The sequence below is a fragment of the Mesitornis unicolor genome, unplaced genomic scaffold (genome assembly GCF_000695765.1).
Source record: "Mesitornis unicolor isolate BGI_N332 unplaced genomic scaffold, ASM69576v1 Scaffold45168, whole genome shotgun sequence".
Classification (NCBI taxonomy): Eukaryota; Metazoa; Chordata; class Aves; order Mesitornithiformes; family Mesitornithidae; genus Mesitornis; species Mesitornis unicolor.
In genome coordinates, this window is record NW_010203343.1 from 1 (window position 1) to 13,848 (window position 13,848).

At 39.9% G+C, this 13,848-nt stretch overlaps 2 protein-coding genes across 3 annotated transcripts; one reads left to right on the plus strand and one right to left on the minus strand.

The window, feature by feature from the left end:
- The first annotated feature begins 7 nt into the window (after window positions 1-7).
- ACAT2 (acetyl-CoA acetyltransferase 2) lies at window positions 8-7,850 on the plus strand. 2 transcript variants are annotated; one of them, XM_010190674.1, is made up of 8 exons: window positions 8-85; window positions 1,258-1,439; window positions 2,156-2,273; window positions 3,053-3,196; window positions 4,131-4,253; window positions 4,963-5,117; window positions 6,917-7,027; window positions 7,584-7,850. In XM_010190674.1, the coding sequence occupies exons 2-8, from the start codon at window positions 1,335-1,337 to the stop codon at window positions 7,749-7,751; spliced, it is 924 nt and encodes a 307-aa protein (XP_010188976.1). In that variant the 5' UTR covers window positions 8-85; window positions 1,258-1,334; the 3' UTR covers window positions 7,752-7,850. The 2 variants fall into 2 exon arrangements, with proteins under 2 accessions (XP_010188976.1, XP_010188975.1); XM_010190673.1 differs by lacking the exon at window positions 8-85 and having other exon boundaries at window positions 1,239-1,439.
- Window positions 7,851-7,999: 149 nt separating this feature from the next.
- Window positions 8,000-13,423, minus strand: TCP1 (t-complex 1). The gene is made up of 9 exons (XM_010190675.1): window positions 13,332-13,423; window positions 12,888-12,998; window positions 12,106-12,287; window positions 11,344-11,470; window positions 10,834-11,009; window positions 10,346-10,469; window positions 9,022-9,214; window positions 8,545-8,708; window positions 8,000-8,301 (listed from the first exon to the last, which is right to left on the minus strand). Exons 2-9 carry the CDS (start codon window positions 12,908-12,910, stop codon window positions 8,088-8,090), a joined length of 1,203 nt encoding a protein of 400 aa, XP_010188977.1. The 5' UTR covers window positions 12,911-12,998; window positions 13,332-13,423; the 3' UTR covers window positions 8,000-8,087.
- Window positions 13,424-13,848: the final 425 nt, after the last annotated feature.

Here is a 13,848-nt window from a genome sequence, read left to right on the forward strand (position 1 = left end):
CCCCCCATCCGGGAGGTGCTGCGGCGGGCGGGGGTGGCCCCCGAGGAGGTGTCGGAGGTCATCCTGGGGCAGGTCCTCACCGCAGGTACGGAGGCAGGGGGGGCGGAGAGCATCCGGCTGGTGCTGGGCGAGCACTTCCTCCCCAGGGCCACGTTCCCCCATAGGGGCCCGCTGAGGTTTCACGCCTCAGGATGTGGCTCCTTGCCATGGAGAGGATGGTTGCTGCCATAGGGCTTGAGTGGCCGCGTTGACATCCACTCTGGATGACCAGCGGTTTTGGAAAGCATATGCTGGGGGGGATAGTTTCGGTTTTAAATCTCCAAAGTAGCTAACAGTTGAATGTGTGAGCTTCTTGTCTTTGTTACAGCATCCCTTCTCTCACGTTGGTTGTCTCCTCTCATAAACTTAACATCATAAGTAATAACTGAGGTTTTAAGGGGAAGGCCTGCATTTCTGTTTATCCGCAAGACCAACCTGTGAGGTCTGTGATGCCACTTGCTTGGAGACAACTATTTTGATTTAACGGAAAATGCAGCTGATAAGGAATTGTTTGTTTTGAACCGTCCCCTGCTTTTTCCAGGGTAATGTTTCATCAGCAGAGTCAAAGGGCAGGTTTGTATTTTAAAGATGGAGGAAGAAAATTAAGCACATAGATATTGTTGTCTTACTTAATGCTGATCCAGATTCCTGTATATTTTTAGCTTTCTGAATGATGTGCTCTCCTTACCCATTTCTTTGCATACAAAGAACTGCCATTACTTTGGCCTGGGGAGGTGCAGATGAAGAATGTTTTCTTTGAATATAGCGCTTCTTATTCTCTCCATCAGGATTACAGCAAAGAATGGAAGCTTTTGGGACTGTCCTTGTATAATTGTGCTTTTGGTTTCCATAGGAGTGATGTACTGAAGATGTCAAAAAGAAACCCTTCAGGGAGTAGCAATTTAAATGAGCTCTTATCTTGCACAAGTACAACAGGCTAGTGCTGATTTGATGATTCACCTGACCTGCCTTCAAAAGCAGAGTTGCAGATATAGAACTATTGGTAGCAAGTCCCTGGTCTTACAGGTATTTTATTGATCAACGATATGAGAGAGGTATCTGAGCTCCTGTTTACCGATTACTGCTGAGGACTTCTCTACCAACTGAGAATAGAAGCAAGCTCTAAACCTCAGTGGAATCAGGGAACCTGCTGTGAAAAGTGACAAGGCTAACATTAATTTTTTAGGAACGAAGGACAAATGCTGCCTGTTCCTGCAGGTGCTGGCCAGAACCCTGTCCGGCAGGCGAGTGTTGCTGCGGGAATCCCTTACTCTGTGCCCGCCTGGAGCTGCCAGATGATCTGTGGGTCTGGATTGAAAGCGGTGTGCCTCGGTGCTCAGTCCATACTGACGGGAGACTCCAGCATCGTGGTGGCAGGAGGCATGGAGAGTATGAGCAAGGTAAAGCAAGCGTCTGCCCATGCCTTGCGCTGCCTTGCTGGAAGCAAACAGCAGTCAGTTGTGTTGAAACCCTTCGTTTCAAGGCTGATGCTCTGGAGGCAGATTGAAAGAGTAGCTTCGGTTTCTGCACTCAGGAATGAATTTGGACAAGAAACAATTGACTTCAGTAGCTTTTCTTCTTCAAAAAAAACCAACAAACTTGATACTGTAGCAACTCAAAAGATGCCATGCAAATGTGCACTGCATTTAAAAACATCTAGCCCTGTTGCTTGTGACAGCTGGCAATACACAGATTTTTTTGCATTGCAAGAAGCCTAAAAAAGAATAACTGGAAACATTACTGTTCATGAAGCGATTTGAGCTTGGGCAGGAAGTGAAGCACTTTTATTTCAAGGTGTTTTTCCCAGGGCTATATTGAGGAGTGGTGCTGGTGATTCGATGCTTAAGAAGGGGGTGAAGCTGCTTCTTCCAGGGCTTGCTCACTGCCCATGCTGGGAGTGGTGTTGGCTTTCACTGGCAGCGGAGTGCAGTTGGGAACAACCCAGAGCAGACTGGTAGGATGGGGGACCCAGGGCCGTATGGCCCCAGGGGCGATTGATTTGATCTGTGGAGAGAAAACACTGCTTGGTGATCTGGTCTGGGTCTGTCTCTTCAGCTGTTTGGCTGTAATGTGGAGATAAAAACCATCCAACTCCTTCTGAAATACCTTCTTGCAGGCTCCTCATGTCATTCACATGCGAGCTGGGGTGAAAATGGGAGAGGCTTCCTTGCAGGACACTATAATCCTCGATGGCCTTACGGATGCTTTTTATCAGTATCATATGGGTATAACAGGTAAGTGGTGACCGTCCTGAAAATGAAATGGTTAACTGGGAAGGGGGAAAGAATTCACAGATAGGAAATTTCAGAAATCTGAAGTTTCAAATAACGTGTTTCAAGCTGTCCTTAAGTTGTAGTTGTGAAAACAAAATAAATCCTTAATACTGAATGACATTGAAGGCATTTTCTGCTTTGTTTGGAAAGCTACTGTTTGCTGGGGGTTTTTTGTTTGGTTGGGTTTTTTGTGTCTGAGCTAATCACACTGCATCTCTTTTGGGTCTGAGCAATTTAGTTTAACTTCACGAAAAACAAAATAATCCCTGTATGTAACTGGAGCATTCAGCAGCACAGATTTACAGTGAGGAGGGAAATTATGTAAAGCGTACTGTGGATACGCGTGGTTCTGCAACTTCAGGTTACTGCACTCTGGATGGGATAGTCAGCTGCTTTTTCAGACCTGGCTTATGAAACAGGATAATTTCAGAACTGTCCTCTCCTCTGAAGTAGCTGTAGAGAGATCTGAGTGTAATAATCCAGAGAAGCAATAAACTACAAAAGCTTGTTTGCATTTGGTGTAACATCTGGGGTCAGATCCCACACAGAAATTTTCACCTTTACAAGAAAATACAGTTGACGATCATGAGCAAACGAAATGAGGAAATAGGAATGAAAAGTGTTCAACAAGCTTAGCTGCTTGCTGCAGCAAACATTAACGAGTGCCTTTGTGCTTACAGTTTTACAACTTAAAATTTTAGCATTTTCTGATGGCAATTTGAATTTTGTTCCTATTTTAGCTGAAAATGTGGCCAACCAGTGGCAAGTCAGCAGAGGGGAACAAGACCAACTTGCTCTGCAGTCGCAAAACAGGGCAGAGGCAGCACAGAAAGCTGGCTATTTTACAAAAGAAATTGTTCCTGTTCTTGTCCCTTCTAAAAAAGGTAGGTGTGAATGGATAGTGAGAGCTGATTTTAAAGAAATACTTTGTTTTCTACTATGTCTGCTATAATCATTGGATGGTTTCCCACTTACACAGCCTTTTCTGTAAACTGTTCTGTAAGCAATTAGGCTGTTGCTCTCTTTTTCAAATTTCAGTGGTTATTTTTTTAAATAAGAGAGAAGCAATGCAAATGTGGAATATCTCACTGTAGGTATTCTCTGCAAATGCTACTCCTATGTCTTATTGGAGATGTAATTACTACCCAGGCAAACCGCTGATCTAACGTAGGCTCGGATATGGTGCCAAAATCAGTATTTTTCATTTTATTAGACTCTGCACCAAACTTAAAACAGTCCTGTTTCTCTGGCAAACCTTGCCCACCTAGTAGAATACACAGTGATAATAATTAGGGTTACGAGTTAATTAACCAGGTCAGGTTACATATATTAGGTCTGCTTCTCTTTAGGTCTGTCAAAGGTATAAACAGACCTTTTATGGAGCTTGAGCCAAAGGTCTGTTTCTAGAGCAGGTGAATTCTGCCAGCTCCTTGTGAGGTGGGTGGAAAACCTAAATTTTCCAAACAGAAATCAAGAATCAGTTGTTCAACATTTGCATTGAATAGACCCTATGGGAAAAGTTCTGGCATTAGGCTGGTTACAAACTAATGAAGGGCTTTCCTGATACCAGTTTAGATGATAATATTTTCCAATGAGATTCCTACAAGTATCATGTGGAAGACAGCCTTCTGCTTGGAAGAGAAGCTCTTGGCTTAGGAACAGCAAGATCTGCTTTTTCACAACTAGACAGTATTTTAGTTGATAGTGTTTGTCTCAGAAAACCCAGCTGTTTTCTAGCTATGTCCTGCTAGAAGCAGCTGGAGGGCAAGAGCAATCTGTTAAACTGCGCTGAGCTGCCTGTAACACCTTATTTTGCAGGTCCTATAGAAGTTAAAATAGATGAACACCCTCGACATGGGAGCAACTTGGAAATGATGGGCAAGCTAAAGCCCTGTTTCCTGACAGATGGAACTGGGACAGTAACAGCAGCTAATGCTTCAGGTTGGTCAATCTGGCTGGAACTGAAATGGAAAAGAGCAGTAGCTGCTTGTGGCTCTGCGAGGGGTTAGGCTGCCGTGTGGTCACTGCTGAATGTTATCTTGCAGGATATGGCAATGTGTTTGACAATATAGGTAGAACTCAAATATAACTGCGATGGAGGATGTCTTTACAGAGGAGTTCTCTTTTGTTTGCTTGCTTTCTATAAAGCAGTGCAAGTGTTTGGACAATAACAGCAATATTTGATAGGCTGGAACAACTGTAAACTACATCCTCTCTTTTAAAACTACCTGTCTAGTGGTTTCTAATACTGCAGGTCTGGACAGGGTAAAACTTCACAATTCATGTTTGAAAATGTTACTCCTGCGGGACTAAGCTTTGAAACTTCTTCCTTGGTTCCTTATGCTACCTCTTCCAAAGTCTGCCTAATAAATCTGATGCGCTCCTTTTTCGGATTGTGCCTCAACTCTTATACCTGCTGCCTTCCAAATAGAAATCACAATGGTGTCACATTTACAGCAGTATAGATAAGTTGCCCATTTTAAGTGTTTGTGTCTGAGGTCAGACTTGGCTGATCTGAACAATACTGACCTAAACCAGTAGGTTTGCAGTTTTTGTTTTGTCTAGATTGTGAATATGCAAATAGGAAAAGGTGTTACAGTAAAAGCTGTAAAACTCAGCAAATACATACAAGTTGGTTGTCTTTCCACAGGTATGAATGATGGAGCTGCAGCTGTAATTCTAATGAAGAAGTCAGAAGCTGCTAGGAGAGGTCTTATGCCTTTGGCTCGGATTGTGTCTTGGGCTCAGACAGGTATAGATCCATCTATAATGGGAGTAGGGCCCATTTCAGCAATAAAGAAAGCTGTAAGTAATTATCTATCTATCTATCTATCTAGTATTTTAAAACTCTTGCTTGTAATCACTTTACATATTCTGGCTGTGTCTTGTTTTTTCTATATTCTCTGGAAAATGGAGTAGGAAAAAAAACTTACGTGAAAACAAGACTTTAAATAGCAGAGAGTATTTAAGATTAAGACTTCTAGCACTACTGGGCTAGTGCTTATTTGTTGGGAAAAAAAAATAATGTAGAGGTGTATTGAATGGAGTTCAGAGCATAAACTAGCTGGGATTGTGAAAGGTCATCTGGACGATGTAGAAGGCTAAAGATAAATTTTATGGATGTGTATACTAAACCTAATTTAGAGATGATTTGTTCTTGCCATGATATGGTTCTGATGCTGTCTGGCCAGGTTAATTTTTAAATTGCTGCCTGGTTATATTTGCACAACACAGAGAGAAGGGCCAGTGAGTGCAACTGTATTGGGAAACTGCTGCTTGCTAATACAGACATAGCCCATGACAACCCCACCTGCTTATTTGTTAAAACTCCTGTACAGCTGATAATAGAATTGCCTTAGTATTCCTTCTTAGCTTTATGTATACTGTGTAAAGGCCTTATTTTGTTAATCTCTGAAATGTCCTGACAACATAGAAGCTTAACTTGAAGTGTCCCAAGCTCGGTGGCTTTTAATAGGAAAATCAGAACTGCAATGCTGAAGCTTTTTCTTACTAGATCTCACACTGTTCTTTTAAATCAAGGATGCTATAAATGTACACATAATACACACTTTTAGTTTAAATTGTAGAACAGACAAGCTGTATTTAACAGTACCTATAATTTATAGGTACTCTGAAAAGGGGCATGCTACTTCTTAATGTAAACTTTGTAATGTGTGTTACCAAACACTTCACATCCATCATGTATTATGTTTCTCTTCATTCACGGTACCACTTTATAGTGAGAGAATGACTAGGCCTTGCATTTTAGTATTGCAACAACATAGTAAATCTTAAAGATGAGACTTCCCTCAGAAGGTGAATGGTTTCCCTGCTGTCTTGGTAATATCTAGTAGAAAGAGGCCCTTCTCGACTGTAGTCCTGGAGATGCACCAGCCTGGGTTGCTGGTTGTGAAACATCACTGCTGCAGATGGTTCTGCTGATAAAGCATTGCTGTTAGGAACAAAGTGAATGGAAGTAAAAATATAAATACCTGAAACATGCATAAGCCTGTACCTAAGTAGACAGTTGCACCACAGGAGTTTCTCAAGTGCAATCATGAGTGAAACCATCTTCCAAAATAGCCACCTGTGAAAAGCTTCAAGTGCCAACTTTTAACTTAAAGGCAGGAGAGACTGGATGAATTACACTTGGCAACCATCACTAATGGTAATTTCACTATTTCCTGTGTAAAAATCTGTATTAAGCAGAGAATCTGAATGGAATCAGATTTATGTCCTGAAAAACTTGCTTTTAATCTGTTAAAACCTATTTTTGAATATAGCGCTTGTTCTATTAGGGCACTGCATAGTTTGAGTCCCACAGTTGCACCACCACCACTAGGTGTATAAAATTGGTCAAGACTTTTCAAGAGCATCGAGCACGTTACAGCACATTGTACTGACTTTTGCTGACACTGAGATTTTGTCTGTTGTTTTCAAGAATTCTGTCATTAACCCTGGCTATAAAAATTAGTTTCCTTCAGACAGGAAATGGCTTCTAGAAATGGCTTCAAATCACCCAATTTAAGTCTTATGGAAAGCTTCCTCCAGTGCTGAGGAAAACCTAAAAGATAATAAGGCCTCTGTTTATTTTGTTTTCTCAGATTGACAAAGCTGGCTGGACTCTGGAACAAGTTGACCTGTTTGAAATTAATGAAGCCTTTGCATCACTGTCTCTTGCAATAGCGAAAGAACTGAAAGTAAATCTAGAAAAGGTAATGAATATACTTAAGGCCATAGGTTTGCCTCCTCCTGCAATTCAAATTCTGTTCTGTGCACCTGGGTTGTATTCCAGCAAGAGGCGAGAACAGTCCTCTTGCAAGCACTTTGCCATATGCAGTAAGGATGGGAACCACACTAGGCATTTGGTTCTGCTGCTCTGCTGGAGCCTTGCTTTGCTAGCAGGCACAGTATTTCCTAGCTGAACAGGCTACAGTTTTATTGGAGTGGATTTGAGCATACTTGTAATTAACTTCAGAATTTGAACTTGCTGCTGGAAGTGTATTTGCCACTGTATTCTTCCAGAGATGGCAAAAAGCACAGTTATTATTCTCCCCTTTCTAAATTAATCTATCACCTTAATTGTCCTCTGAGAGTAAAGATGGGCCCATTTCAGAAGAAGCACCAATTGTAACAGCTGTTGCATCCACGTTCAACTTTTTTAAAGGGTGGTAACAGTTTCAGGCTAAGAGTCCAGGACTATATCCAGTGAAGCTGGTTAAATAATTTCCTAACTTGACCTTCCTGTACTGGCTTTTTCTTTTTTTTTAGATTAATGTCCAAGGTGGAGCTATTGCTCTCGGCCACCCTCTTGGCGCCTCTGGTTGTCGCATCCTTGTTACTCTTCTACATGCTCTGGAACGAACAGGTGGAAAACGGGGTGTTGCTGCTCTCTGTATAGGAGGAGGAATGGGAATAGCCATGTGCGTCGAGAGATGAGTGTGAATGAACTAAGAGCTAGTGCTATATAGCTTTGAAACAGTTCACTAATAAACTTCTAGTCATGGAGCTTACGTGTGTTTGTCTTGCCTAAAATGAACTAAGTTTCTCTATCAGTTTTTGCCACTCAAAACAGTGACAACAGGAGCAACTGTAGACACTAGGTGTTAACACACCTTAAGCTACAGCTTAAGTTCTCAATGCAAGGACCAACCCCACTTCCAGAAATTAATTTGTTCACATGAAAATAGCAGCAGCATTCAACCACTTGTTTTATTAACATTTTAGTTTCAAGAGTGGGAAATGTGAGTTAGACAAACATAAATAAACCCTAAATTATTCTTCAAGTGCTCCAGAGTGAACTGCATCCTCATAGCACCCTCTCTCTTCTTTCGTTTCCGGGTGCAATTTAATAAGATCATCAATTCGAAGAATAGTAATTGCAGCTTCTGTTGCAAACTTTAGGCTCTTAGTTTTGACCATGGTTGGTTCAAAGACACCAGCTTGCTTGTTATCACGAGGTTTTCCATTGATCAAGTCAAGACCAATCCTGAAAAGAAGAAATATTGTCAGAGAGGTAGAAAAAGTAAAAATGGAGTTGGGAGTATGCTATTTAACTACTACGTTGCAGTCACACATATGTAGGACTGCAGGGCAGAGGGAGAAAAGGTCAATGATTACCTGCACCCTTTTTAACCTGCAAATCATGGTTCAGTAAACAGGCAGAACATTTGTCTATCTACATCACCAACCCACTTAACTTGCAATAGGCTTCCTACATAGAGATACTTGCCATTTCAGATTCTTTCGATCTGGGTTAACTTGAGCCTCATTGTGGAATGCTCTCAATTTTGCGACGAGATCTGTTGCATCTTGAGCAGCATTGACTGCCAGTGTATTTGGAATTATTAAGAGGGATCTTGCAAATGCTGCTATTGCAAGTTGTTCACGTGATCCCTAGAAAGAAGAAAGTTTTTAAACCAATTGCTGCAATAGAAGTGGGAAAAATACAGCCATTATCAAGATTGTCAATAGGAGGTAGGGGTTTCCACATGCAAAACCTGTTTTTTAAGCCAAAGAACGATATAGTCTAATTATCAGAGAAAAAATAACTCATATCCTCCATTTTAAAGAAGCATCTTAAATTCTGTAAGATTATTAGATTTTCATGAACAATAGAACAGACTTCTATTAGAAAATAATTAATACCTGAAAATTCACGTTGTCATAGTAACACAAGCACACCGTTACTTCTCTGTGCGAGACTTACCATGCTGGTTGCATAATTTTCAAGATAAATTGAAAGCGCTGCCTCTACAGCACCACCACCTGGGACAACAGACTTGGATTCCAACACTCGTTTAACAACACAGAGAGCATCGTGTATAGATCGTTCCATTTCATCGCACATGAAGTCATTGGCTCCTCGTAAGATAATTGATGCTGAAGTACGAGCTTTTGTACTAGGGGAAAAAAAGAAGCAGAAGTCAGCTGTGTTGACAAGAATATAAATTAAAAACTATTCTTGCAGTAATTTTTGTTCTAAAGCAAAGTTTAGTTGAGCCAGATTCTTTCTAGTTTAAAAGAAAATCTTAACATTGTTATGCACCCTTGCAGGATAGGTACATTGTAACTTAGTAACACACTATTTCAGTTCTAATATGCAAAAAATGAGTTCGAGTTTTAGAGAAAGCTACCTGACAAAAGTATGACAGACAAGATAAGAAAATATCAATAAGGGGAAAATATAATTAGGTATTAAGTTTTTTTTCGTATAGCCATCAAGTGAGATAGTGACTGCCAACATTATTACAATATAAGCAGTCACCTAACTGCCACATGAATGCCACAATCAGAATATTTTATTCACAGACAAATTAGGTTATGGGAAGCTGAAGACTGAAAAGAGACATTAAAGCAGTGGAAAAGTTAATATCCAAGGTATATTCTTGTTAAACAAGCTGATACTTAAGTCTTCAGATACCAGACATCAGTGGCATACAAAAAACCTAAAGGGAAAAATACCAGGTATGTGGTATTTTAGTATGTTCATAACTGTTCTTACTCACAAAAAACAAAAACGTAAAAAATACCCTTTTAATATGGTCCATTTCATACTACCAAGCAGATAACTGATTCAGTGAAACCAGCACAAGTAAACCCTGTCTTCCACTATAAATGGTAACATGTAGCTTGCATCTCTTTACTCAGCTGAAATTGCTCACATGGTACCTATTTCACTTCACTGTCTGTAAAGGGAAGCCAGTGTGACTATACTGCTAAAAACCAGCTAAAGGAACATCATACGAATGCTGTAGTAACGTCTCTAGCAATTTAATAGAGTTTGATTAAAAATTTCAGAAAAATATATTTATAAACAAAATTTTAAGTAAAGTCTATCTAGCGATCCGATTGTCTAGCCCCAGCACAAGGGATTACATACTGATACTTTCACCTGATTTGCAATGGACATCTATACTCTTTCTCATGTGTGTAACTACTCATCAGATAGCATGGAGGTAAATAAATGGGATTTTATCGCAAACTTAGTATAAAGCGTACACAAAATGAAGCATTTCAAAAAGGATCCTTACTTCTTGATTAAAATCAGCTCATCATCACAGATTCTCTCTTGAATCACCTCTTCTGCCTGTCCCAGCATTAATGCCTCAAAACTCTCCTCACCTTCAAGGTTTGCAAGGGTTGAACATATGGTTGCTTTAACAAACAACAAACAAACAAACACATTCAATTTCAGCACATCCTTTGCCAACTTCCCAGCTCAGGCATATAGAAAGGTAACAGGAATAAAAGCAGCATAAGTAGATTTTTCCTAAATTCAACAGCACTTCTAATTCTTTGGTAGCAATTCAATATTCTGCAGTTCATAATCAATACTGCCCTCTTCACTAAACTTTGACAGCACTTACTTTCCCACAGCGACTACAAGTTCCTGTGATTTACCATAATGAAAATGCAGTTCCACATTAAAAAGCCATATTTTGAATATTGGTTACTAATACCCTAACAACAGGTTTTACTTGAAAACAAACAAAAAAGCACAACAAAACAAGACAGATACCTCCAGATGCCTTAGCAATCCGCTTAAGGTCCTTCTTTACAACTCTTCGTACTGCCATAGCACCAGCATCAACAAAGTACTTCAGACACATATCATCAATGCCTCCAGTGGTGAGAATAACATTGGCACCAGTGGCCAAAATCTTCTGGATCCTTTCTTTGGTAATATCTGATTCCCTGGAAGGATAAAGTCAAAGTTATAAAAACAAAGCTTAAAAGTCTGCAATCATATTCTATTAAGCCACTTCCTGAAATCCTAATGCAAAGCTCTACAAAGACAAAAAAAACATTGCACAAACATACTTAGATTTCTCAAAAAGTACTTAATATTAGTTCTGCCCCCACAAGTGAAGACTTTTACTATTAATATTTGGTGTCACTGGTAAGTGTTAATATTCAGATCATTTTTACCCCTTGTGTTCATCCAAAACCACATCAAGCCACCTCAACCAAAGACAACATAGCAACCCTGTGAAAACCCACTGGTGTAGTTACTCAAGTTTCCACACACCTCTGTCTTATCTGGTCCAGCTTTTCAGGATCCGAGATAACAACCTGAACACCAAGCTTCATTTTTGCTTTCTGGAGGCTGAAGTCAAGGCATGCAATCTTCGCATTAACTATTCTCTTGGTCATACCTGACAAGAGAAAACAAGAAAAACGTTTTTGTCAGATGAAGTTAACAGAACAGCAAGTTAGCATTAGAGATTAAAACTAATGCTACTTTCACTTTTCAGATTTCTGTTCAGTTTGCTTCTCTGTCTCCAGTTCCACCCTAGTACACAAAAATGCTAACAAAAACTTTCAAAGAGAGAAATTTCTTTAAAAAAAATCTCTACTATAACCTGTTAGCTTTTTACTGGTCCCATCCCCAAAATGAGAATGACTACAAAAAGCTCAGCTGTCAGTCTCACATCTTTTAGGTTACCTCATCACAACACAGCTCCGCTAAATATAACGGTTCCCTACAAACCAGACACTGGCCCCTCACAAGGGAAGTGCTTATGTTCCAGAAGATCACAGCATTACAGTGCTGATCCCGAGCTACGGAAACTACAGTAACCTAACCAATGCTTTGTGGATCACTACTAGCTGGCAGACCCTAGCCTAGAAACCATGGTGAAGTGGTAAGGCTTTTTTGCATTCTTGCTTAATTGTTCTGGAGCTGAGAACCCACAATTTGCAACTAATGCAGTCAGTGTGAAGATCCATGCAGAAAGACCGAGAGGACTGAGTTCACACAAAACCATTAAGACACATAGCATGCTCTTACCCTGTGAGCCCACCACGCAGTTCAGAGCGTAACCGTTCACAAGTATGCTCTCTTTTTGGCTGCGGCCATGTGCCTTCAAAACATTAACCGAGTTGATTGGATATCGAGCCTGACCCTTTTGGTCTGTATATTTAACTGCCAGTGCAGCATCCACCACCATATTAGCAAAGAAATCACCATCGCTACAATGCTGTTAAGGTTAAAACTGGAGAAGAAAACTAGCATTATGCTTAAGAAAAAAAACAAGTCTGACAGTGCCCAAACTAAAGTGACAAAAGCTGTTTCCAAAAAGGACTCCAGAGAGGCAGTGAAGTGCTATTTTTCTTTACCATTCCCTTAAAGGAATGAGTAAAGAAAAATGCACCTTTTGTTCCATAACAAAAAGCCTATCCTGTGGTCACTGCATTCCCTTGCTAGCACAAAGGCTAAAAATCCAGGGTTTTCTACAACTATGAAGTAAAATGAAACCTTCTTTCCTCCAGTTTCACTCCCCAGATACTTGACTTCTGTAACACATTCTTTCATTTACACAATTCCTTACGTAGTTTCACTAACTAAAGAAACAATACACTGTTCAAGCTACTATTTAAATAAAATGGAAGAGTCCGAACATGTCTTCTTATGCCAGATAGTAATATTTGCAAAACTCACACCCCTGTTATAAAAACGACAGCTTGAACACTGTACCCCATTAAGAAATGCTGCAAAGGAAACGAGCTTAGCTACTCAAGCTCTCCAACCAATCACTCTCACTTAAATACCTTCATGAAGTTAAAGGATACATTCCTATAATTTTAGAGGACATTGATGTTTTAGCAGCATTAATTAGGCAATCTCTGCCCAATTCATCTGTGTTAATAATAAGATTTTCATTGATGTAGCGAACTGCTTCCCTGTAGAATAAAGACAAATACTCGTAAAGAATTCTACGTGCACAAAGACAAAAATCTTACATGTTTTTAGGCCTTTTAAATTTTACTTTAAAGAACACAGGGATGAAATAAACTCATCTTTTAGGACTCCTTTTTGTGAGAATACAGAAATTAAAAATAAACACCACCAACCTTCACCCCCAAACCAGCAAAAAAACTCCAATACACCCCCAAACCAGCAAATCCACTTTGCACCAAGAGGTCTGTGTTAACAGCCACAAATATGGAAATAAACAAAAAGCATGTAATTATTGTACCTTAAAAAATGCAACTTCAAATGTATTAGGTTCTTACTTGCAAGCAAGTTGGTATCCACCAATAATGGAGGTAGGGTGAATCTTCTGCTTCACTAGCTCATCTGCGTTTTTTAGAAGTTCTGCAGCAATAATTACCTGTTTCAAATACATACACTAAATACATGTAGTCCATACAAGCAAAATAACTACCCATAGCCACTAAGTGGAAAGCAGAATCACAAATAGTTGTCTAATGTCTACTCAGTGGAAGCAAATACTTGCAACCTGGAATTATAGTTTCTGACATCAGGTAAAAACCACCTGATTCCACCCCTTTCTTTCCCCCAAGTTGTCAAAAATCTCAGGCAAGTTTTTAACATGCAGCATCCCTATTAATCCTAACACTTTAATTTCTCATGGTTGTTAAAAATTAAGAACTTTAATCCAGAATCTATCCTCAACCTTGAAGGAAAAAAATAAAAACCCAAACAAAAAACTGCAGTAAGCAAATTCCATTCCAGAGCAGGAGCTTCATGTGGAAACTAGCATCACAGAATCACAGAATGTTAGGGATT

Coding starts and splice junctions, on each gene's coding strand:
- TCP1 (XM_010190675.1), bottom strand. CDS start 12,910: ATGTCCTCTAAAATTATAGGAAT. Junction 8,709..9,021: donor AAAATTATGCAACCAGCATG/GTAAGTCTCGCA, acceptor TCTTCTTTCTAG/GGATCACGTGAACAACTTGC. Junction 8,302..8,544: donor GATCGAAAGAATCTGAAATG/GCAAGTATCTCT, acceptor TCTTCTTTTCAG/GATTGGTCTTGACTTGATCA.
- ACAT2 (XM_010190673.1), top strand. CDS start 1,239: ATGCTGCCTGTTCCTGCAGGTGCTGGCCAGAACCCTGTCCGGCAGGCG. Junction 4,254..4,962: donor AACAGCAGCTAATGCTTCAG/GTTGGTCAATCT, acceptor GTCTTTCCACAG/GTATGAATGATGGAGCTGCA. Junction 5,118..6,916: donor TTTCAGCAATAAAGAAAGCT/GTAAGTAATTAT, acceptor TTGTTTTCTCAG/ATTGACAAAGCTGGCTGGAC.